Source organism: Hippocampus guttulatus, chromosome 16 (assembly GCF_054856545.1).
Source record: "Hippocampus guttulatus isolate MCC_2025c chromosome 16, RoL_Hgut_1.0, whole genome shotgun sequence".
In the NCBI taxonomy this organism is placed as follows: domain Eukaryota; kingdom Metazoa; phylum Chordata; class Actinopteri; order Syngnathiformes; family Syngnathidae; genus Hippocampus; species Hippocampus guttulatus.
The window spans coordinates 4719944-4743432 of NC_141276.1; the positions used below are offsets into that span (position 1 = coordinate 4719944).

Here is a 23489-nt window from a genome sequence, read left to right on the forward strand (position 1 = left end):
TGAAGTGAATAGGAACTAAAACTTGAGCTTTAGTTTTAAGATTATTTTTGTTCTTCCTCCTCAAACATGTATTCTTTTATTTCAGAATCTGGATTGCTTTGAAGTATTATGTCGTTTTCTGGCCAAATTGTTTCCAAAGGTTCATAAGAAAAAAATGAGTGCATACATTCACGTGTGTATTTAGTTTTAATATTACCGGTATACAAAAACATACTGTAAGTATCCCTGTGTATGCAATTGTTGTGTTCACCTCTCAGCAAAGGGAACTGATCTCACTCTTGCTGCAGCCCCACTTGCAGCATGCGTTTGAAAGCCCCAACACAACTTCCCGGCCCTTGCGATCTGCCTTTCTGAGGGCTTCCAGAATCTCTTCGGTGATAAAAGAACGAGTTGGCCGGCTGAAGATTCTGCCTTGGTTTTCACTTGATATGAAATCCAGATCGCTGTTTCTATGAAGTATACTCTCCATCACAGGATTGTGACTCAGTTCCTCTGAGGACTCTTGATGGGAGCTGAATAGATCTTCTGCTGCAGTGAAATGAGTACAAGTTGAGTTTCAAAGGAATTCTACAAGTGTCATGTCACGGAAATTGGATATAAGTATTTTAGACACACACACACACAACCCGAACAATTCCTTTATATAACCGACAAGGTATTATCTCACCTGATGATTTGAGCGATCGCCTCCATCGTGAGCCGCCACAGGTGAAGATGACTGATCGGATGAACTCACGGCCACAGAGCTTGACGCCATATATTGGGTTTTCCATAGGCTGAACTTCATTTGCCAGCAGACACAGAGCCAAAAGCATAAATTTCCACATAGTATCCCAAAGGAAATAAAAGCAGAGCTACAAGAGGAAATTATTTATGTTGTGCACCAATTAGGTTTGTGCTTCCCCGTCAGCAACAGGTTTGACTATGTGAGGGGCCCAAGCGGGGTTTATAAAGCAGTCTGAAGCCCTGAAGGGGGACATGCATATTGCGTATGCAGCATCCTCTGAGAGAATAGAAGATTTGAAAGGGAGATACAGTCCGAGACCTTTATGAAGAATAAAAGGCAGACCAAAGGTCAGAAGCACCTAAAGTGCTTCAGTTAACTTTATTGTCGCCCCAACTTCATATGTAAAAGAGGTCATCAACATGAATTGTGGGTAAATTGGAAGGCTCATGGTGAGACTAACGATGTGAACCAGTCAGATGATTTGACCAGACAAACAAAACATGAGCATGTTTCACAAGAACAGCATTTTCTGGTACCATTTGACAAATCTCTCACATGTTCACTCAAAAAATGGTATTGTGTTGAATTTCATTATGATGTGACCTAATGTTACGACAGGTGAGTGTATATCCTATTTTTTTCTTCTGAATTACTAATAGCAGTTGGATTATTTCAGGAATTTATAAATAAATCAAATCAATACAAAATCTTTCGATTGTATAGTAATATCATACTGTTCCTACATAACCAAAAATATGTATCACTATAAATATGTTCCTGAAAATGTAAATACACTCACCAACATCACTATACTAGGATATTAAAGCTGTATTAACCAAAAACCACAATTATCTAAGTATTGTTTCATTCTGCCATTCAAAATCACTCATTACAATTTGTATGACTTCCGCATTACCACCCTATGCTCCTGATAATGACTTTTTCCTCGTCATTTCTTTCACGGAAAGGTAAGCAGAGAGAACAGAGCTATTACTGTTGACATTTTCAAAGTCTGATAACATGGAAGTCTAGTTACGAGTCACACAAAAATAAAACACCTTTTATCTGTGGACCCACTAGTCAAAGGTCGTTCATTTGGAAAATTACAATGGTATGATGAATTTGTAATTAATGTGACAATGGCAACGAAGCAAAATGGCATTTTAAGCATGACATTCATTAAAAAGAGTCATAAAAGTCATGCAAGGTCAACTCGTTTATATTGCTTAGCATTAATATGACCAAGTCAATAGGCAGGTGATCTTCCATTTTCTATGCTGCTTGTCGTCGCTAGGGTTAGCTGATGCCTCGTTCAGCTGACTGTGGGTGCACCGATGGACAAGTTAGTTTTCAGTTCACCTAATGTGCATGTTTTTGAAATGTGTGAGTAAGCCAGGAGAAAACAAATGCAAGCACAAAGCAAATATGCAAACTACACACAGTCAGGCTGGAATGATGATTCAATCCCCGCATCTCAGAACGTTTGGGCCAGACGTGGCCAGATTTTACTTTACTAGCAAATTCAAACCACAAATGTAATGCAGTGCATTATATTGACATACACAAACCACAGTCATTTCATTAGCTGATAAATGCAGGGAGCAGGGAACATCATTGCAATACTGTGCAGTGCAATGCACTTGGGTTTCTATACAGTGCTGGTTTCCTTGCTACCGTTGGTGTGCATATAGACTTTTGGAATGATTGGCAAATAGGTAGAGAGCTGCTGTTAGCGGATGCATGGTGCCTTTGTGGTTAGTAGATCTGCTTTGCAGTTCTGAGGTTTGAATCTCGTATCCGGCCTTTCTGTAGAGGGTTTGCATGTTCAGCCTGCTCTTTGCATGGGTTTTCTCCAGGTACTCTTGCTATCTCCCATGTCCTAAAAACATGCAGGTTTTGTTAATTGAAAACACAAAGTTAGTCAATGGTAGGTAAAAACGGCAATGGTTGTTTACCTACATGTATGTGCCTTGTTGTTGGCAACCAACTCAGGGTGTGACACGCTTCTTGCCTAAAAATTTCCTGGTGGAGGCTCCAGGTCACTGGCCTCAGAGTGGAGAGTTACAGGGTTTGAATCAAGCTATGCTCTTCCTATGTGGAGTTTGTATGTTCTCACTGTACCTGAGTGGGTTTTCACCGGGCACTCCAGTTTCCTCCCAGATTCCCAAAACATGTATGGCAGGGTAGTTATAACACTCTAAATTGTCCCTAGGTGTGATTGTGAGCGCGGGTGTTTGTTTGTCTATGTGTGCACTGGGATTGGCTAGCAACCAGTTCAGGGTGTACCCCAGCTACTGCCCGAAAACAGACGGATAGGCTCCATCATGCCCGCGACCCTTGTGAGGAAAAGCAGATTAGAAAATGTATGGATGGATGGAAAAAGCACTTCAATCACTTGCATCGTCTTGTATCTGCCTGGGGACAGTCAGGAAAAAATGGGCGTGTAGGGCTTTGTCGTAAAAAATGTGGAAGTACTCTCACTTTAAGAGAATTTGGTCGGAGCCAGCCAATCAGAGCCGCATATGGGGGGGAGGAAAGGGAGCGGGGTGGGTAGCAACAGTTGCCCTGGTGAAGACGAAGCGCCATAGCCACGGTAGCCCTGGCGACAAGAACCCGGCAACGAGAATCAACAACAACAACGACTGAATCGGCCATAAATTTAAAAGAAGAGCTTTAACGCCGGGAATTACATACGTGGAATCACAGGTGAAGCCCGTGGCGCACATGGAATATTTTACCCCCATTACAGGATGAAATGTAGCGAGCTTTTTTTAACCCTTGTTTATGTCAGGCAGCTGGATTCTAATATTACTCTGCAAACTAGCCGTAATGGCGATAATGTGTCGCGTGGCTTTCCAGAGTGTGGCCGTTTGCGCCCACTCGTCTCTGGCTTGTCAGTCTGCCTGCCGTGACGACGCAGCCGCGGATGCTGCGGGCCGTTGTTATGGCGATGTCAAAAGCGAAAGGTAACAGTTACAAAATGGCGGTTGTCGAGGCGCTCGGGAGCACTGTTGCAGAGATATTTGGCGTCAGTAGAGTCACGAAACATATTGCTCGTGTTGTTTTAACCCCCCACTGAGTTGTAGTTACGAGTTCCTAGTTAGCCGTGCAGTATGTCACTGTTTTCGTCGTCCTTTTCCTACAACGCGGTTCAACAGCGTCTCCACACACGTAGCATAGATACACAAAGAGATGCCGATTTAGGATGGCCAAGAATCGAAGAATGACTGAACAATAAATGTGATAGTGTTTTAATAGGAAAAAGGTCGTGCTGTCTTTCCTTTAGATAGTCGTAATAGTCAAGAGAGGGAGTAGCTAGGGCATGTGTCGGACATTGACGCTTGAAGAGGCGTGGCAAAAGCAAGCGTGTCCTGGCTGGATGCTTCGTTATAATATACAATAAGATGGAGTCATTTTTCCGAATAACATTTGACCGAAGAGACAATGCTATCGTTTGTCTTCAAATGCTAACGTTGTGGTTTTTGTTCTTGATTCTCAAACAGTGGCCTGTTTTGGAGTTTCAAATCCACTTTTGGGCCCACTTTATTGGACGTCCATATATTGTTCAATGAGGGGTTTTTTCTAACACAAAAGCACAGTATTTAGCAGTGCATCATATTTATTTCCTACCGTGTACCACAGTTAAGATGCAGTGTGATCACATTACAGGTAATAAGACACTACTGATATGCCGCCTCGGGTGGCTTCCACATTAGCTGCAGCATTAATTGGCCAGCAGTATTTCACAACCATAATTGCATCCCAGGGAACAAATGGGGAAACTACTCCAACCGTCTCAAACTTTTATTTTGAATGCCTGATCTCAAGGGACTTTATGTGGGAAGGGAATGACATCATAATAGGTTGTCATTGCTTATTGGTTCCTTTGGATTTGACAAACTGCACTCTCGTCTACATTACTTAATTATTGATTACTTGATGCTACTAAAAGGAAAAGAGGCTTCGAGTGGGCTGTGTTCAGCATACATGCTGTCTTGTTCATGCAAAATTTAACTCCAAACAGCCAGCACATGTCCCTAAGTTATTTAGATGTAGTTGTTTCCTGCTTCCAGGGTAATTACCCAGCCAGTGTAATGGCCACCTCGGGCTATGTCGGCGAAATCCAGCCAACAGCCCCATCCCAAGGGACTGTTGTCACTTCTGGACAGCCCGATGCAAGCTCCACATCAGCAACGACCCCTCAGTTCCTGGCTGAGATTCAGACCACTGTGGTTACCCCTACTGTTGTCACCCCGACAGCCCAGACTGCACCCACTGAACAAGCCACTTCCATCAGCACTCAGAAGCCCACTACTGGCAGTCAAACCCAGTCTGCTGCTCAGACTCAGCCTGCACAAACACATTATGTAACAGCTGAAATCCAAGGCTCCCCCACACAATCTGGAAATGGCCAAAGTGCTCCTCAGTACATCGTTGTTACAGTTACAGGTAATGTGCCACACCTTTTAGCTCTGTACGTCAACATCAATAAACATATTAAATACATAATACATGTTTACATGGAGGCACGGTGGGCGGTTGGTTAACACATCCGCCTCACACTACAGAGGTCGAGGGATCGATTCCGGGCTCTACACATGTGGAAAGAAACAATAAAAAACACACCAAACATTACTTCAGTGAAGAAACATGAATCAAACTGCGTACCGGCTTGATTATAAAAAATAGCTTCCAGTATTGAGAATCAATGACCATTCCAAAAAATAGACTTGGAAACGCAGGAATGGTACAACGCACAATTGGCCAATGGCAGTTGTAATTGCATATGAACATCATCTTGTTGCCATCTCATACTTTTTAATTGTCTAGCAGAGGGTTCCCTTCACTCAAACGACAGTGTATCCGACTCCAGTTCCCCTCCGGCCGTCGTGCAGACCGGAGTTCCCACGCAGGTCGTTCAGCAAGTCCAAACAGCCCAGCAGGTGAACAGGCCATTTGTGCAAAACACCATTGTATGTTTTCCCTTGCAACACCTAAAGCTCCTCATTTCTTTGTTTGCACAGAGGTCAGTGGTCCAGGCCACCTCACAGATAGCCAAGACTGAGCCGGGCACACAGCTCAATGTCACCAGTCTACAGCCAGTCCACATCAGCCCAGAGGTAAGGTCATCATTATAACTTCTGAAACTTGATATTCAATTGAAAAGTATGATCCACATCATCTATGTGGTGGCATGTAGCTCCTTTTTAGCAGTGGAGTGACAGCATTAGTCAGAGAGCAGTATCTATGGAAGAAAGGCATCACGCAGTGTAGGACTGCGCTTAGGCCCCAGAGCAGACTGCAGACTGGCAAACTCATCTAGATCCCAATGGACAACATTCATTATCAGCAGCCATTCTACTGGTTCTCTATGCACATGGAGAAAGACTCACCAGCAGCCTGCTGATACCAGCTACAACCAAGTAGGTCAGAGACACAAGGGAGATAGCAGCTACAGAGTTAAAAGTGTTTATATGTTAGTGACTATTTTAAAATACAGTGCAGTGTTGCCTCGAGAGACCAATTTGTCCCACGCACATGCTTGTAACTTAGAACACTTCTTCTTTCTCCAGTGAAATGAACGGAAATGCCAGGGTGAAATTCCGATAACCGATTAGTTACAAAATCAATTCCTTTTTGGTCCTTTAATGCTTACAAAAATAAAGATACGAATTACAGGCAGAATATTTTAATTTTTACGATTTTGTCGATGAATTTGACTGGCCAATGAATTGGTCGGGCCCTTTGTAAAACTTTTTGAGATCTCATAGGGGTTGTCGAAATATATGTTCATTTGTGTTCCCATAGGTCCAACAGCAGCTTGCACCAGTGCAGGTGCAACATGTGTACACCAATCAGGTGCAGTATGTGGAAGGAGGAGATACCAACTACACCACCAGCACGATGTTAGAATCATTTCCTATCTAACATTGGCAAACAAACTCTTTACTTTCCCACTTTCACTTCTCAAGGATCTAACATTTCTTTTTAATCTCCCATCCAGTCGTTCCGGCACCTTCCCTTATACTGACACAGCCCTGTACACCCAGACCACTGCTGGCCAGTATTATGAAGGTCAGGCGACCTCAGGCACTCAGGCTTCCACCCCTGGTACGCCTCTAACTGTCTCCGTGACCACTGGCACAACAGGAGCTGTGTCCATGTTTGTGGCTCAGCCTAGCAGTGCAACAGGGGGAGGGACTACGGTGGTCTCCACAGGTGGTACCACAAATGGGTCCGGGGATGGGGCAGGCACTAATGGTGGTGCCACGGGAAGTTATGTGATCCAGGGGGGTTACATGTTGGGCAGCAGCAGCAGCAGTAGCAGCGGCGGCTCAAGCGGCAACAGTCAGAGCTACGCCCACACCGCCCGCGCCTCCCCAGCCACTGTGAGTATAACGGAGGGGGAGGAGAGTAGCGTGCCGTCGGCAGACAAGAAGGTATGCAGAGGCTCCAAGCGAAGGAATTTCTTTTCATTCTGTTTTCATCTGCACAACCCTTTGGTGCCATGCACTTAACGCCGTCAAGTGGAAAGCACAATTAAAAATGCGGAGCATTGTAATACAACCCCATGCAATACAATCTTTTTGTCGTTGAACCCATTTGAGGCTGTTGAAGCGTACCATATTTTTAACTGTGATTTCCAGCTCAAAGAAAACACAAAAAAACCCCAACAACAAATCATGACCCCCATTGCTTTCATACCATTGCAGTGCATGTACAGGGGCACCTTTGATTTGCCTGAAATGCCCCAAACTCTATTTGCCATTCACAGTCATTTTAGAATTCCATACGATAACGGTGCCCAACTTATGTCTGGCAGACATTCCATCAGTTTTCCAGGTCATTAATTCATTGCATACCAATGTTGTAAGCCACGGCACGCACACAAAGGTATTTGTGTTCTCATTTCAAAATGATTTGCAAACTTTTACCGTTTTGTGTCGATATATTGAATAGGAAATACATGTGCATGCAGTGTGTATTTGAAAAACATGCATGTGCACTACTTACCAAAAGCAAGGGATAACGGGCTTTTGAGTGATTCCCGGATGAACCCAAAAGACACTTTAGCCTTGAAGGTGAACTTTATTTGACCTTCACCCGAAAGCCCAATCTAACTTTCTGTGAGAAGTACCATATGTGCATGTTTGTTAAATTGTGTTCTGGATGTTTGACTGGTTTATCGTTGCTAATTGCATCAGTCGCTTGCATTTCCCTTGCCTGCCGGTCAGGTACAGTGGTTGCTGGACAACTACGAAACTGCCGAAGGAGTCAGTCTGCCACGCTCGACCCTCTACTGCCACTATCTGCTGCATTGCCAGGAGCAGAAACTCGAGCCTGTGAATGCCGCCTCTTTCGGGAAACTCATTCGATCTGTTTTCATGGGACTACGTACACGACGCCTTGGCACACGGTAAGATGTGTCATAGATTTCAGGGACGTGTAGAACCATTCATAAGCGTTTCAGGCACAACAGACGACTTGCAACAGGCTGCCTGATTCTAATTTGCCGTCACATATTTAGTGTCTGTTCATTTTCTGATATGAGAAAACACTTACCCGAGACAGTGACAGAGACTAACCCACTCCCTCTCTTGAAAACACTGATGAACATCTTTAAAGAGCCGTGTGACACACTAGTCATTTCTACAGACAACCTGTTTGGATTAAATGTTGATGCAGATAAGATCTCAAGTAGTACCTGGATTGTTTTTTTTAAATACTGTGGCATCCATCTCGAGGAGATAAACTGCGTGCAAAAATCTTAAAGCCTTGGAAATTATTCTTTGTGTGGAAGGGAATGTGGGCTGTGATGAAACCACAGCATGTGTGGTGTTTGTGAGTTTGACACCAGAGGAGAAACTGTAAATTCATGTGTTCATCTTCCATGAAATATGCAGTTATTCTGCGTTAAGTTATATTGCCCCCTCTCCTGGTCAGTTTTTTTTTCCAATCGAGATTGAATTTGTGAAATTGATGACATTTTCATCTACCTGACAGGGGCAATTCAAAATATCACTACTATGGTCTAAGAATCAAGGCGGGCTCTTCTCTTCTCCGCCTAATGGAAGATCAGCAACATCTGGCTATGAGGCAACAGCCCTTCTCTCAAAAGCAGAGGTACACGCATCACATTGCTGGAGACATTTCAGTGACATTTATTTCCAATGTTTCCAAGTTTCAATCATGGTGATTGTGCTTTTATTGTCTCGTGTACTTTCTTTTTGTTCAATCAGGTTGAAGCCTGTGCATAAAGTGGAGGGAATGACCAATGGGACAGCTTCGGGAGCGGGACAGCAGCAACTTCAGCAGCAAGGTTCTGGACAGGTGGACATCAGCACCCAGGTTCAGCAGTACCAGCAGTTCCTCGGTTAGTTATTTAGTTTGGGTGGCAGTAAACAGAAGCCTTCTTGTCATATACTGTAACTGTGATGGAAAATCACCTTCCCTTACTTTAATGACCTTTGAAATTGAGTTTTCCTGCCATGTGTCCTATTGGTCAGATGCAACCAGAACACTTCCTGAGTTCCCAGATATTGACCTCCAGGGGAAGTCCCCGCCCGAGGGTATCGAACTGGATCACATAAAGAGCTTTCAGCTGCTCTACAGAGAACACTGTGAGGTAATCAAGTGAGAGGAATGAGTTTAACTGGTTCCAACAGATAAAATAATTTCATAACATTGTGTAGAAGACAAGACATGAACGTGAACGGCAAATGGACAGACAATTGTAAGTGCTTTAGTGTACTGCTAAGCTGTGGTATGATTCCTTTTTCTTTTCCCTCTTGTCAGGCCATACTGGACGTGATGGTCAATCTTCAATTTACCCTAGTGGAGACCCTTTGGAAAAGCTTCTGGAGGTTCAGTCAGAGTCAGGCTGGAGATGCCACACTGGCTGTGTGAGTGGTCCAGATTCCTCCCAAACTGATTACATGAGGACATATCAGCATTTGAACATTTAGGCTTTGCAGTTTTTATCAGCATATCATTCCCTTGCTGACAGCGTCACAACTTTCTGAAGCACACCTGTTACAAAATAGAAAAAAAAAGGACACTGAATAGTAATTTAAGGGATTATTGAGCCACATTAATCAACCTCATGGTTATGCAAATCAACCACTGATTGTGGTAACACAGGATCAGATGTGTGGGCAGCATTTTAAAATGCTATTTGTGCAACACGTACAAAGACATTTTTAGAAATATATGAATGAAAGCTCTGTATGTTGCCAGTCACGATGAATCAGAAAAGCGTCTCCCGAAGTCATGCCTGGTGCTGCTGTGCAAATATGACCCGGTGCTGCGATGGAGCCGTGACTGTGACAACAGCCTCTATCAGGGCCTGGTAGAGATCCTCATCCCTGATGTCCTCAGACCAATCCCCAGTAAGACATCTAAAGAGGAGTGGCTGTGTAGCTAGTTTGTCATGTCGATGTGATTGAAATACAGAAACCACTGGGAAGGAATCTCTTGGCGTTTTAGCCTGTGTTTTTTTCGAATGACCTTAATTTCTGGAGAAGTTATCTAGTTTTCATCTCGAAACAGTCCGCTTAACTGATTGCCTTACGACTATTACAAGAATACCATTTTCCTTCTGCCCTCAGGTGCCTTAACTCAAGCCATTCGGAACTTCGCCAAAAGCCTGGAAAGCTGGCTGACCAACGCAATGATGAACATTCCCGAGGAAATGGTTCGCATCAAGGTACGTGACCGCTCTATTTGTAGCGACAATGGGCTCAAACTGAAAATGATGAGTGGCTTCTTATACAGTGGTGTGCACCAATAGCGTCACTAATGTACTTTTTCTCTGTAATTTTCTTGTTCTGTCAGGTAACATCAGCCAATGCATTTGCCCAGACCCTGCGGCGCTACACCAGTCTGAACCACCTGGCACAGGCCGCTCGTGCTGTCCTCCAAAACACTGCCCAGATCAACCAAATGCTCTCTGACCTCAACCGCGTTGACTTTGCTAACGTTCAGGTGAACGCCCTTTCTTATTGCTGCGAACGTTGCACTGGGTCAGACCATCAAATGCCGTACTGACCTCGTCCTGTTCACTCCGCGCAGGAGCAAGCCTCATGGGTGTGCCGCTGTGAAGACCGCGTCGTGCAACGCCTGGAGCAGGACTTTAAGATGACCCTCCAGCAGCAGAATTCCTTGGAACAGTGGGCTGCCTGGTTGGATGGTGTGGTTTCCCAGGTGTTGAAACCCCACCAACACAGTCCTACCTTCCAGAAGGCTGCCAAGCTGTTCCTGCTCAAGTGGTCCTTTTACAGGTGTGGCACAGTAGAAAGGACGCGTGCGTGTATTGAATTTGCCACATGGCCTAAAGTACTCTCATCTGTTCTCCAGTTCCATGGTGATTCGGGACCTTACCCTGCGGAGTGCAGCCAGTTTTGGCTCCTTTCACCTGATTCGCCTTCTGTATGACGAGTACATGTACTACCTGATAGAGCATCGAGTAGCCCAGGCTAAAGGAGAGACCCCCATTGCCGTCATGGGAGAGGTAACACACACACACACACACACACACATGGATAAACACAACAAGTAATCATACATGCAGTCATTATAATAAATCTTTCATCTTGTGCTTAGTTTGCCAGTTTAGGACGAGGTCTAATCATGCTGGATGGTGACAAAGGTAATCGCGCTCAGATCTCATTCCAGCTGCGTCTCACGCATGTCCTAAGAAACTTTTTAAAATGTGTGTGGTTCAGAAGAAGAAGAGGAAGAGGAGGAGGAAAGCGATGAGGAAAGCCAGGAGCTGTCCCTGCCGTCAGATGCCGTCGTGTTAGGAGACGAATCTCTGGAGCCTCCTGCCAAGCTAGCCAGAACAGACCAGCGGGTCCTCTTCACAACCGGACCAGCTGACAACTGAACAACGAAGAAGACTCGTGTATATACATCAGCTATTGTAAATGTTGTGCACACTTTTGCTGCAGTCTGTCCCGCTTACTATTTGTTTCTCGCTGGTCAATGCACACACACACACACACACACACACACACACACACACACACACACACACACACACACACACACACACACTTGTTTGATGGATTTAATTTACACATTAATGTAAGAAACAGACCCCCCCCCAAAACAAAAAGATGCAATGTGCATTTTGACCTTGATTTGTGTCGATCTTTTAGAAGACATTTTGCCCAGCCACTGCATTGGCACTTAGAGCCCGTGTCTCTCTCCTGTCTGTGAAACTAGTGACATTTTTTTCCACAAAATGTGACTGCTCAATTGAATAATCACTGAAACTAAAGTGTGTATAACTGGACCCTGACCTTTTAAATGTCTGCCAATTGTTTTTTTCTTTTTTTTTAACAGGAAATTCAGAATTGTGGAGATGTTTAATATGCTTCGTGTGTGTGTGTGTGTGTGTGTTTGAGAGAGAGAGAGTCCACTGTCATCTCAGTGTGTTTGAATGTACACGGAAACCATGTCAAAGTATGTTGGTCTGATTGTGTGTATGTGAGTCACGGCACGTTGTTCGCCTGCAGGCGATTCCTAAGTCCTTTTGTTTTCCCATGAGAGACATGTTCAATTCACTGCCTGTAAGGAGACATTGGTGTGTTCGAGGAGTGCCTGTCACAGCTCCTACTCACCTGTACAGATAAAGCCACAGCTGTGGAATAAGGACTCTCCTGTGTTGCTGCAAAAATCTTGAGTGTGTGTCACATGATCTTGTTTCAAGTGCTTCATTTGTGTTTTAATTTAAGCCATTATTGTGCCCTCATTTTCTTCTGGGAAGTAATTTTGTCCTCACATTTCATGATCTTTTTTCTCTTGGTGCCAAACCTGTTTTCTTTTATCCTTGTGTGAAAGGATTTTTCCGCGCCTGAGTAAGAACTGTGACCTATTCCAATGTTAATTTTCCATTCTTTTGCATTTTATCGTCACTAAATGAACCTGTTGTGCAGTGTAAGGTGCTGTGATGTCACACATTGTAGAAAACCCTTGTGTGAATTATTGATTTTTATTTATTTTTTTGTGGTTGTATTGTTACCGATCCCCATCTCATATCTGAAGAGTTATCCACACATAGGCTAAGACCTAGCCTCTTTGCACATCTTGTCTTATCATACAACATGTCTGACACAATTCTCTTCATATTTTTTTTTCTGCATTGCGTGTTGAAAAGTGAGGTACAATGTGTGACACACTTTAAATGATCACACCCCTGTGATTTTAAAGTGTGCGGTGACGCTTAATCTGCTGTCCTCTACCACATCATTGCATTCCTGCCAATGGCTTACTTTTGCGTCATCAACCCATCTTTGTAAACACTGTCAGTAACGATGCTAGTGTTGTGTTTACGTTGACTCTTTAATCACTACAAGGTAGGCCTCTTTGTTCTTAAGGGCCGTTTGAAGCCTCAAACCAGCACATCTATTATTTTTAGAGAGTCCCAATTCTATACCCCGGCTGATTACATATCACGCCAGTGTTTAGATGATTAAAAAAATGTCATTGTTGAGTAAAATGTTTAGTCTTTTTTAAAGTGCATTGTTTCTTATGAAAATACAAAGTTAGTAAACTAAAGATGTTCAGTGACAGTGTTTTATGGATTTGGTTTACTTTAAGTATGACTGTGCCTTTGGAGGTGGTAGAATGCAATTCAGATGTTTAATTTTAAATACAGTATATTAATTAAAGACTTTTTAAAATTGCATTTGTTCTCCTATTTTCTCAAGCGTTCACAAGGTGAACACATTCTGAATTCGCAGTAAATTCAAATAAAATGTAACAGTATGTATTCTTGGAAATCTGTGTGTGTCAAGACTTGCAGCTGCGACTTCCTGCGTTACTTTTTTTGCAGCATTGAGAGCAATGCACATTCACAGAAACCACAAATAAAAAAAGAAGTTATGCCGCTGTAACTTTAAAGTATATAGGTGTCGTGGGAGGAAATCGGAGTACCCGGAGAAAACCAACGCAGGCACGGGAAGAACATGCAAACTCGACACAGGAAGGCCGGGGCCATGGCCTCTATGCTGTAAGGCTCAAATGTTAACCTGCCAATTGCCGCTCTTGCTGTCATTTTACTGAAATACTGTATATACGGTATGTCACTGGGGCGGGCGCCATCTTTAGTTTGGTCATGAGACGACGAGTCATGACGAAAATCTACTCTCTCCGCTGATTGGTGGAATCATTGACCCCGACACAATTACGTATGTTTGGCGCTCTTGCTTCTCTGGCGCGATTTTGAAACGCTCGTCCAGAATAATGTTTTTTCGATTGACGTTTTGAAAAAGACAAATTTAACATTTACACTTAGCGTTTGTAAATGCGAAGGTGACGCGAGCAGGATGTGCGGACCAGCTGTGGAAACTATTTGGGGGCAAAGTTTCTTGAAGCCGTCGTGTTTTGCTAGCTTGTTGTTTTCTAAAGTAGATTACGTTTATGCTAGCAACAAATAGATGTCCGTCTCTGATTGTGGACATTAATTTTGCTGTCGTCACGAAACGTAAACAGGAAAAGAGGTCGCTGTAGTTGCTGGAGTGTTACTGTTTTCGGTAAGTGTTTTGGCAATAATATTACCAGTACTTAATCTTTGACAAGGACCGCAAGTGTTACCCGACAAGGCTCCATGTTGACAATAATGTGTTGTTATCAGGTGATTATTTACCTGTAGCGTTTCGCATTGACGTTAGTGCTTTCAGCTCCCCCTGATAGGAAACTAATCTCCAGTGTTTACAGTAGCCGTGAACGAGTAACGTTACATTTTATGTCAATTTGGCATTGTCGATTCTCAATTTGTATTGATATTTGTATTGACAGTGTTCATGTCCAGAGATGCTGAATGCTGTCACATTGATTATCTATCAAATTGCTTGCTCACAAATGCCATTTCTATAAACTGACAGGTAAATATCGTTTTAGATGAAGGAATTTTATTATTGTCTTATTGTGATTGTTTTTCTGTTTTTATTTTTTGTCCTAGGACCCTATAAAGTATGGCTGGTGTTGTGGCAATGGCATCTGTCATAGAGGATTTTGACACACAGGTATATTTCTACTCAAACAACATGTTGCATGTAATAGCTATTACCCTGTGTGTCACATATGTGAATAACTTTCCTGCCCCATTATGTTTACAGCCTTGCAATAAATCGAGCACTGATGGCGGCAGTGCTGTTGTCAAGACAATCACCAGCTACTTCTCTCCTGTGGCCAAAGCTGTGGAGAAACCGTTCTCACCCCCGCGCTCCAATAACATCATGGACTACTTCAGCCGTGGGCCTCTGACCTCTAAAGTAAAATCCAGCTCATCACAAATCATCAAAGAGATTGGTCAGAGGTCTTCAGAAAAACATATCAACCTAGATGTAGCGGACAAGCAGCAGCCTGTTAAACGGAAGAGAAAGACAACTAAAGCTGTAAGTAAACTTGTGGATCTTGGAACTGGTATCTCAGATGATGAGGCAAACTGCTCTATTGTGGAGGGATCGAACTTGGCGCCAGATTGCCAGAGTGTCTGTGCTGTTGTTAGCGATCACACAGATGCTCTGCTGTCTCAGATTAGTGCCGATGCCTATATCTCTAATCGATCAATGGAGAGCAACACCTGTCAGCCTGTTAAACAGGCTCAAAATGATGAATGTCACAAAAGTGCCTCTAAATGTGGGAAGGATGACCAGCCTGAACGAGATGTGTCAACCAATTGCGCCTCATCTACGGTTGCACGTGTAAAAGACAAGGGGAAACCCGTTAAAACAAAAGCTGTATGCACTTCAAGGAAGACTAAACAAAAGGAGGAAAACTATTCTGAATCTGAGCAGGAACGTTCAGAAAATTCCTGTGCAGTCCACACAGAGGTTACTGGGGGCTCTGAGTTGAAGAGCAACACGGTAAGAATCTCCTATGAGGATTTTGTGCGCAGTCAGAGCGAGGTCAAGGGTGAAGAAAAGACAACTGCTGTGCAATGCGAAGGGAATAAGATACCTCGAGAGGCAGATGAATTGGACACTCACAAGTTGGACACCTCTAATTCCGTAGCATCCACAGAGGTCTCTGTCCAAGTTTCACCCCGAACCATCACCATTCAGGCTCAAATGCACACCATCTCACCAAAGCAGGAAGCGGGAAGACCTGAGGCAAGTCGAAATTTGCTAATGAACTGGAGAAAAGGTGCGAAAAGTCTTCCAAAGGCAGAATCACCTTCTCACACGGAGCCTGTCACAGCCAAACGGAAATCCAACGTGGTACTTGAAGAGGAGGATCTTGACTTGGCTGTGATTGAGAGTGAATCCACACCCAAGTGCCACAACGTAGAGAGAAAACAGTTCATGGCAGCCTTCAAACAACCCAGCCTGGATGGGTCCAAAGCAAAGCTGGGCAAGAACCAGGCCAAACAAAAGCAACCCGCAGAGAAGGATGCAGAGGAAAATGACTTTCAGGAAAACAAAACGATGACAAAGACCAAACCACAAAGAAAATGTATGAAAACAGCAGAAAGAGTCACGACCTCATCAAAGATCCCTGAGGACACCTTGCCTACTGAATCTGATGACAAAGAGGAGCCCGATGCTTCCTTAAATCCCTCTCGCCCAGTTGTGAGGAGGTCTCGAAGAGAGGCTGTTGTTAGGCCAGCCCCTCAAACTTCAGAAACATCTGCCGTTAGCAAAGTGGATGGCTTGAAGGATTGCGCAGAGGCCTCGGTGAAAGGATCATCGCCTAAAATACGCAAGTCCAAATATGGAGTCTACGTAGCAGAGATGCTCTGCCCACCTGACGCTAAAGAGAGTCCAATCAGGTAATACATGATAAGTGTTAGCATTTCGAATGCCTGATCATCAATCACCTTATGATGGTTGATTGACTCATCAATATGTTCAGGATAAAATTGAGGAGAGTTCATCGAAATGAATCTGGAGGTGGCAAAAATCCTTCTTTGGCCTGTCATGTGAGTAAGATATTTCTTATATAATAGGTGGTAATAATTCAGCTGTTTTCAAATCAACTAAATGGTGCCGAAAAAATGTACACCCATGCCCTCGTTTGTTTGTTTGTTTCAAGGCATCGGACAACTCCAAAAAACAGAAAAAGGCGAAGAAATTGGTGGCGAAGGCGAAAGCTGTTCAACAGACGAAGAAAAATGCTGTTGAGAAGAATACCTTAAGGCGTTCATCAAGGACTGAGGCTTCTATATCCAAGAGTTATTGTGAAGATGAGGTGCGTTTTACCAATTTGTAAGGTACAAAGTACACAGTCATGTAGTCATATCAATCATATCCGGAAACATACCTGAAGTTAAGAGTTTTTTTTTGTTTGAGATACTCCTAGATTATTTTGAGGCAGCCTTCAAGTGCTCTGTGGTCCACGTCCACCTGTCCTGTAATAGCAGTGTCATTTTGTGGTGTGATGTTTTCACACGAAGGACGAAAATGAAATGGTCAAGCCCTATTGTACTTTAACTTGGTGTTTGATTTCAGAATTTTGTCATCTGCCTGGATGACGCCCAAACTGTTTCACCTCAGATGGGACCACAAAAAAGTACAACTAAGACGTCTCTACGCAATCTAAATGACGTACTGGGAAAAGCCACTAAAGCTCCCCCAGGTAGTGCTTCTCACTTTTAATATCCATCCATTTGTTTCACGCTCTTTCAGCAACTGAATGATTCTATATTGTCTTCCCGAAAGACTCCAAGGGCACTTTGCCGGGCCAGGAGAAGAATGCTCGCAAGGCACCTCCGGTGATTTCCATCTTTGATGATAGCAGCCACGAGGGCTCTGAAAACTGCCAAGATGATGAGCAGTTCAAGGCTCGCAGAGACTTTCTCAAGAGTGGTCTGCCTGAGTCCTTCAAGAAGCAGTTGGCCAAGGCTGTTGCCACCAAAGAGACATACACGCTTTCCTGTGCCTCTTTCCAACCAGTTGTACACATGATGCAAATACCAAATGGTAAAGACAACATATTCATTTTTTTTTTTGTCTTCACTCAAGGAATAGTCTTGACTTTTGTGAATGCGTCTCATCAAATTCATCTTTGCTTTGTACAATGACAGATTGTCCTCTTTGGAGTCTACCCTGGCCCGAGTCTCCCCAACTCTGCCGTCTCAATGAGCTTTGCATCCAAATGTCTGACCCCTATCTACCTCTAACTGGCTCCTTGGGCCTGAAGACAGAACCGCAGCATCAAGTATTTCGCGAACGAGTATGTTAAGCATTAAAAAAAAAAAATAATTCATGCAATGTGTTAAAAGTTTGCTGCGCACTTGCTGTCATTCCATAATTCAAACAGATTTAAAGAAAAAGAGCCCCACCTGTTGTGAGTATTCAACTTTTATTGTGTAAACTGTGCTTATTTTTCCACCCACTCCTCCAGGGTTCGGGCTGGAGGTTTGAGATTTCTGAAAAAGTTCGTCAGCTTCTGATGGAAGAGGTCAGCACCTCAAACCCTGTCTTCCCCGGTAAGACATTCCTGCCTCGCTTCTTGGCCAGACGTGCTGATCACCAACAACACTTTGGTAAGTCTGGCGTGAAGACAGTTGACACATGTGGCACCATAACACAAATGGAGTGGACATGATCTAAAAATGGAGTGCGAACTATGAAAGTAATTCCTTGCCGAGAGACATTGTGTGGTATCTTAAATGAGTAGAAATAATGTTTGAATACAAGAAAAAGCAACCGTGTTTTTTAACTGACCTCATACAGAGGCTGCAAGCACGCGGCCGTCACCCGAGTCAGTAGGAGGGAAGAGGAAGAGGACGGATGACAAGGTGGCCAAAGTAGCAAAAAAACAGCGGGCTGCCCATCATGAAGACAACATTTGTACCTTGGAGCCAAAGCCATCAAAGAGTGTAGGTCGCACAAGACGAGCCCAGAGAGCCAGACTGGATAAGGCAAAGGACAAGCCGTCGCCTGGAAAAAAAGATGCCGTGGTTCTGCTTGATGACCTGTCCGAGGACACTGAGAAGAAAAGTGAGTTATTATGATTGTCCTTCTCGCAGGACATAATTCCACTTGTCAAAGTGACAAGCTTTCTTATCCTCGGTGGCCCCTCTTTTGTTTTGTTGATTATTCTTCCCACAGCCGCAGCTTGTCTGAATGTCATCGGTTGTTAGAAACCAGAATGAGATAAAAGGACACGTTTTGTTGTTTTCCACAGTTGAGGCAAAGGAGGATGTGTTGTGGACAGAAAAATATCAGCCGCAGCACTCCAGTGACATCGTTGGCAACACGGCCTCAGTGCAGATGCTGCACAGGTAAGCACCAAAATGACTTTTTGGTTTTTCATTGTTGAAATAACCAGCTTACTTCAGCTTTTTTTTCCCCTTTTCCACAGTTGGCTGAAGGAATGGAAGCTCCGTGCAGACAGGGACGAGAGAAATAAGCAGAAAGAAAAGAAGCAAGAGGAAGGCAGCAACGGTGTGTCATTAAGAAAAAAAAATATATATATATTTTTGAATTATTATTTCTTAAATTTTTGTAATCTACCCTACTTTTATGAACTGAATGTCTGAATATTTGTCTTTTGTTGCAGACTCTGACTGGGACTGTCGAGATGAGGACCCTCTGTCCGCAGAGGACTCGTTGTGCAATACCGTCCTAATTATAGGACCCACGGGAATAGGAAAGACCGCCTCAGTCTATGCCTGCGCTCAGGAGTTGGGCTTTAAGGTGAAGACAGAACACGATGACGCAAAAGTTGACGTGTCCTGCGGGTGCCCGTGGACCTTCGCCTTACGTGTTTGTCTATCTCCCGCCTGGTCTTCCGAGGTGTTTGAGGTGAACGCTTCATCTCAACGGAGTGGCCGTCTGATTCTGTCCCAGTTGAAGGAAGCCACTCAGTCGCACCAGGTGGACAGTCAAGGAGTCAGTACCAACAAGCCCGCATACTTTAACAGCTACAGCACAAGCAGCGGCACCGGCAAACATGGATGCTCTCCAAGTACGTACAAATATTGCAGACCCTGCGTCTGTAGATCCTAAATTCCAAAATGATGCCGAAGAATTGCATTTGATCCCTAAAACACGAGTCTGAAAAATGCCACATTGCCTGTTGTCATTTTCTTGTTAAAAGCTGCAATAGCTGTGGAATAGGTTTATGGTTTTGCTATATAGTATCGCAAAGACATCAAAGTTAAACGACTAATGCGGCATCAAACTGACGTCATATAAAATTGACCCCACGCACCCCCAGTCGTCGCATTCATCGAATGAAAGGTATTGAATTTAAACAAAGTGGCCTTATATAAAAGGTGTAAAACCAATTGACTTCCTTGATGCTGGAAAGTGAGCTCAACTCCTTTCATTTCTCTATCATTCAGGGAAGTTGAACTCTCCTCGCGGGGTTGTCTCATCTCCCAGAAAACCTCCCACCTCCCCGAGAGGTACGAAACGAGGAGGCCTGCCTCCAACCTCTTTAGCTAACTTTTTCAAAATGGCCCGACCCAGCAACAAGGAACCACCGAGCACTAAGGAGGACCAAAAGGGTAAATGCTTCAATTGTATCCCGATCAAAAGAACCAAACTTAAGAGTGTTTATGAATAGTTTTTGTTTTTTCACCTCAAAGCCCCGTCCAAGAAAGTGAAGCCGCAGGACAACCCCAGAAAACAGAAAGACACAGCGGTCAAATCACCCGTGGCTTCCACGACTGAGGAGAACGAGGAGCAAAGCAAGAGGACGGCCACCTCGCTCATCCTGTTTGAAGAAGTGGATGTTATTTTTGACGAAGATGCTGGCTTTCTTGCTGCCATCAAGACGTTCATGAGCACGACAAAGAGACCAGTCATCCTCACCACCAGTGGTCAGTAGAAGCGTGGAGGCCATAACATGAATTATATCTGCACATTCGAAAGAGAGATGAGCTGTATTTAACTTGTGTGAATATGAAGATTCTGCCTCGTCTGTTTTGTCGCCCCCCCCCCCCCAACTCACATTGGATGGTTTGCAGATCCCACATTCAGCGCCACGTTTGATGGCAACTTTGAAGAGATCCACTTCAAAACACCCTCTTTGGTGAGTGGCGGCCTCTTTCAGGGATTCATTCCCCACATGCTTAAGTTGGGCCTTACAAATCTCTTCCCGTCTTAGTTGGACATCAGCAGCTATCTGCGCCTGTTGTGTCTGGTTGAGGACACCAGGACGGATCAGCGTGACGTCAGCGCGCTGCTCCAACTCAATGGTTGTGACCTCCGGCGGAGCCTGTTGCAGCTGCAATGCTGGACTCGAAGTGCGGGGGGGCGCCACGTGACGTCACACTTAGATGACAGCAACCCAAATGGTAAATGCAGTAGTGTTCATCTAATTCATACTTCCGATCACGTTACTGACTGAATGGGGCAAATAAACTCGGTATGTGTTGTTGAAATTTAGAAAATGAACCGAAGCGAGAGCCCGGCGATGAAACGGCAGACACGTGTGCGCTCTCTGTAACGTCACCTCGACCTCCATGTGAAAGCGGCTGTACGGAGAGCCGGCTGGGCCTACTGAACATTGAACCTGAGAGGGATGTTTGGGAGCTGCTTCGGGTAAACTGCAGAATCATGACATGCGTTGCTAGCTTTTGACCCTCAATACAAATAGCAGTTCCCTTCAAATTGCATTAGTTCGATACTGTGTATTGAAATTATGATATGAAAGTTTTTGGTTGCTTTTTTAAAAATTGTTACTCATTTTTAATTGTCAGTTGTTTGGATTCACGCCAAATATATTTGTTCATGGAATTGCATATGTAGATTGGTTCACGTCTCTTTGAAGCTCTACAGTATTACTGTTACTGTTGAAACAATGAATGGTACATTTGGCAACTATTAACGTTAATATATATCCACGTAGCATTATGCGTCGATGCTAGCATGTGTATTGAGTAAGGACAGAGTACATTTTTGCATCAACAGAGTCAGACGCATGAGACGGCTTGCTGGGAGCTGCTAATGGAGAGCACTCGACAAGGAGTTAACTTGCTCTACTCCAACATGGAGACCCTCTTGCCTTTACCACGCACGCAGTTGATCTCCACCTACAAACCAGAGCCCCCTTCTGATATTGCATCTGCCTGCTCGCAGTCTGACGCGCTGCCTTTCCACCAGCGGCCGCGACAGTCATCCGCGTTGGCCGACAGCTCAGATGACGGGAGTCCAATCAAAGTGTCTCGAAGAATGAAGCGGAGCAAGAGGACACACTACGTACCGAACCAAGATGGACTGCACTCTGACTCCGATTCAGAGGAGAGTTTCCTCTCTCTCTGCAAGCAGCAAGAGGGACCTCAGTCCAAACAGGAACCCGGTGAAAGACTACTTCCACACTTAGAGAAAAGGAAACCGCTGACTCAGGCGGAGCGTCAAAAGAGTGTTCCTGTCTCCTTGTGTCTCGAATCGATAAGTGACTTTTTCCACAATATGTCTGACCTTGACTCCTCACTCGTTCATCACGGGCGCGATGCTCACAGGGGACTCTCGCAAGTCAGTGCAGCTCTGAAAGACGGAATGACTGATGAGTCCAGAGTTGAGCTGGATACGTTGAGCTGGGTGGTGGGCGAGCGCACGCTGGAAATCCAGACCGCGGTTGAGGCGCTGAGCTTCCGCAAATGTCGGCGCTCTGTGGAAGAGGCCTGGGATCGAGCCCGGCGGCTCGAGGGGCAGCTAGCGGAGGACACCGCGGCGGAACTCACCCTCCCTGTTGCCGCTCATTGCGAATGTTACAGCTTCACTCAGAGAAGCCTCTGTCAGCCCCAGTGAGTCCAACATATACTATATAGATCAATTGGAACTTTTGTTTGTGTCAACTTTCCCCGACAACAATGTTTATTCCAGGATTGTGCAGCAGAGGAGAGATCTAATGGAGAACATGGTGTGCAGCGGAACATTTGCTACGCTGGGCAACAGGTCTTCGGTTGCCGTGGACTACTTGCCAGCCCTGCGCACCATCTGCAGGTCAGAGCAGATTAAGGAGCAAGGCAAGGTGAAACGACGGTGAGCATGCAGTTGACCAGGATGCGGTTAAGCACTTGTTTCTTCAGGCAGACACTTACTCAGAGCTATAAATAAAAGTGTGAAACTCTTTGTGTGGTGCATAAAGTATGGTTCTCCTTTTCTTCTACCAGGTTTTTGCACTACCTAGACTCCATCCGTCTGGGTCTCCACAAGAATAGTCTCCAGTATCTTTCCAAAGACTTCCCATAATCCTCAGAGAAGAGCTCGCATGTACTTGTGATGACGGAGATTTTATTTTCACAAGCAGTTCTGGGTTCCAGGTGAAACGCAGCACAGGGGGTTAGGAACCTCGACGACATTGGTAACCCGCTTTTCGTTGAAAGTTGCTCACTTAGCCGCGTCCAAGCGAAGTCTCAGAGTGGGATGACTTGAAATACGACCACAACAGAAATGTTCTGGCATCACTCATCTCACATGCGGTGTTGCACTCAATTGATCACTTAAGCAATGTGTTTTTGTACATTTGTTTTTTTTTGTTTTGTTTTTTTTACTCGGTAGCAATTATGAATTCTTTGCTTTTTGAGACGTGTTTCTAATCGCATAGGAATTGCTTTTAGAGCAAGTGTGGATCTTTAATCAAGCATAAGAGTTGAATGTGAAAAATAGCAAAACATTTGTCTGTAAAGGCTTTGTATGAATTAGTCAACGGCCATATAATGTATGGAGTGTCTTAATTGTTGACTTTGAAGTCCTAAATGGCACATTCACGTGATCACATTTTTTACACATACCTTATATTTGTACACTTGAATAAAATTAAAGTTTTATTCAACTTTTACAAAGTGTCCTCGCTT

General features: G+C 44.3%; 3 protein-coding genes and 1 long non-coding RNA gene across 8 annotated transcripts; 2 read left to right on the forward strand and 2 right to left on the reverse strand.

Moving 5' to 3' along the window:
• Positions 1-248: 248 nt before the first annotated feature.
• rln3a (relaxin 3a) lies at positions 249-904 on the reverse strand. 2 transcript variants are annotated; one of them, XM_086133869.1, is made up of 2 exons: positions 668-904; positions 249-525 (listed from the first exon to the last, which is right to left on the reverse strand). In XM_086133869.1, exons 1-2 carry the CDS (start codon positions 825-827, stop codon positions 254-256), a joined length of 432 nt encoding a protein of 143 aa, XP_085989995.1. In that variant the 5' UTR covers positions 828-904; the 3' UTR covers positions 249-253. The 2 variants fall into 2 exon arrangements, with proteins under 2 accessions (XP_085989995.1, XP_085989994.1); XM_086133868.1 differs by having other exon boundaries at positions 249-528.
• A 441-nt stretch (positions 905-1345) lies between these two features.
• Positions 1346-3554, reverse strand: LOC147192626 (uncharacterized). Its single transcript, XR_015103281.1, has 3 exons — positions 3422-3554; positions 2687-3326; positions 1346-2606 (listed from the first exon to the last, which is right to left on the reverse strand). It is a non-coding gene; the product is annotated as an uncharacterized LOC147192626 (long non-coding RNA).
• Positions 3297-13418, forward strand: rfx1a (regulatory factor X, 1a (influences HLA class II expression)). 4 transcript variants are annotated; one of them, XM_086133856.1, is made up of 18 exons: positions 3297-3433; positions 4801-5176; positions 5558-5670; positions 5752-5847; positions 6536-6633; positions 6732-7167; positions 7963-8144; positions 8732-8851; positions 8968-9101; positions 9235-9353; positions 9524-9630; positions 9965-10116; positions 10336-10433; positions 10562-10711; positions 10799-11007; positions 11084-11237; positions 11330-11375; positions 11452-13418. In XM_086133856.1, the coding sequence occupies exons 2-18, from the start codon at positions 4822-4824 to the stop codon at positions 11610-11612; spliced, it is 2730 nt and encodes a 909-aa protein (XP_085989982.1). In that variant the 5' UTR covers positions 3297-3433; positions 4801-4821; the 3' UTR covers positions 11613-13418. The 4 variants fall into 4 exon arrangements, with proteins under 4 accessions (XP_085989982.1, XP_085989985.1, XP_085989984.1 ...); XM_086133859.1 differs by having other exon boundaries at positions 6732-7116; XM_086133858.1 differs by having other exon boundaries at positions 5561-5670.
• A 521-nt stretch (positions 13419-13939) lies between these two features.
• Positions 13940-23470, forward strand: atad5a (ATPase family AAA domain containing 5a). The gene is made up of 22 exons (XM_086133361.1): positions 13940-14265; positions 14694-14757; positions 14851-16505; positions 16589-16655; positions 16769-16924; positions 17185-17311; positions 17395-17655; positions 17760-17908; positions 18080-18221; positions 18412-18678; positions 18866-18962; positions 19043-19125; positions 19241-19377; positions 19477-19648; positions 20028-20192; positions 20274-20507; positions 20655-20719; positions 20795-20984; positions 21077-21231; positions 21601-22436; positions 22516-22674; positions 22806-23470. The coding sequence occupies exons 2-22, from the start codon at positions 14707-14709 to the stop codon at positions 22882-22884; spliced, it is 5247 nt and encodes a 1748-aa protein (XP_085989487.1). The 5' UTR covers positions 13940-14265; positions 14694-14706; the 3' UTR covers positions 22885-23470.
• Positions 23471-23489: the final 19 nt, after the last annotated feature.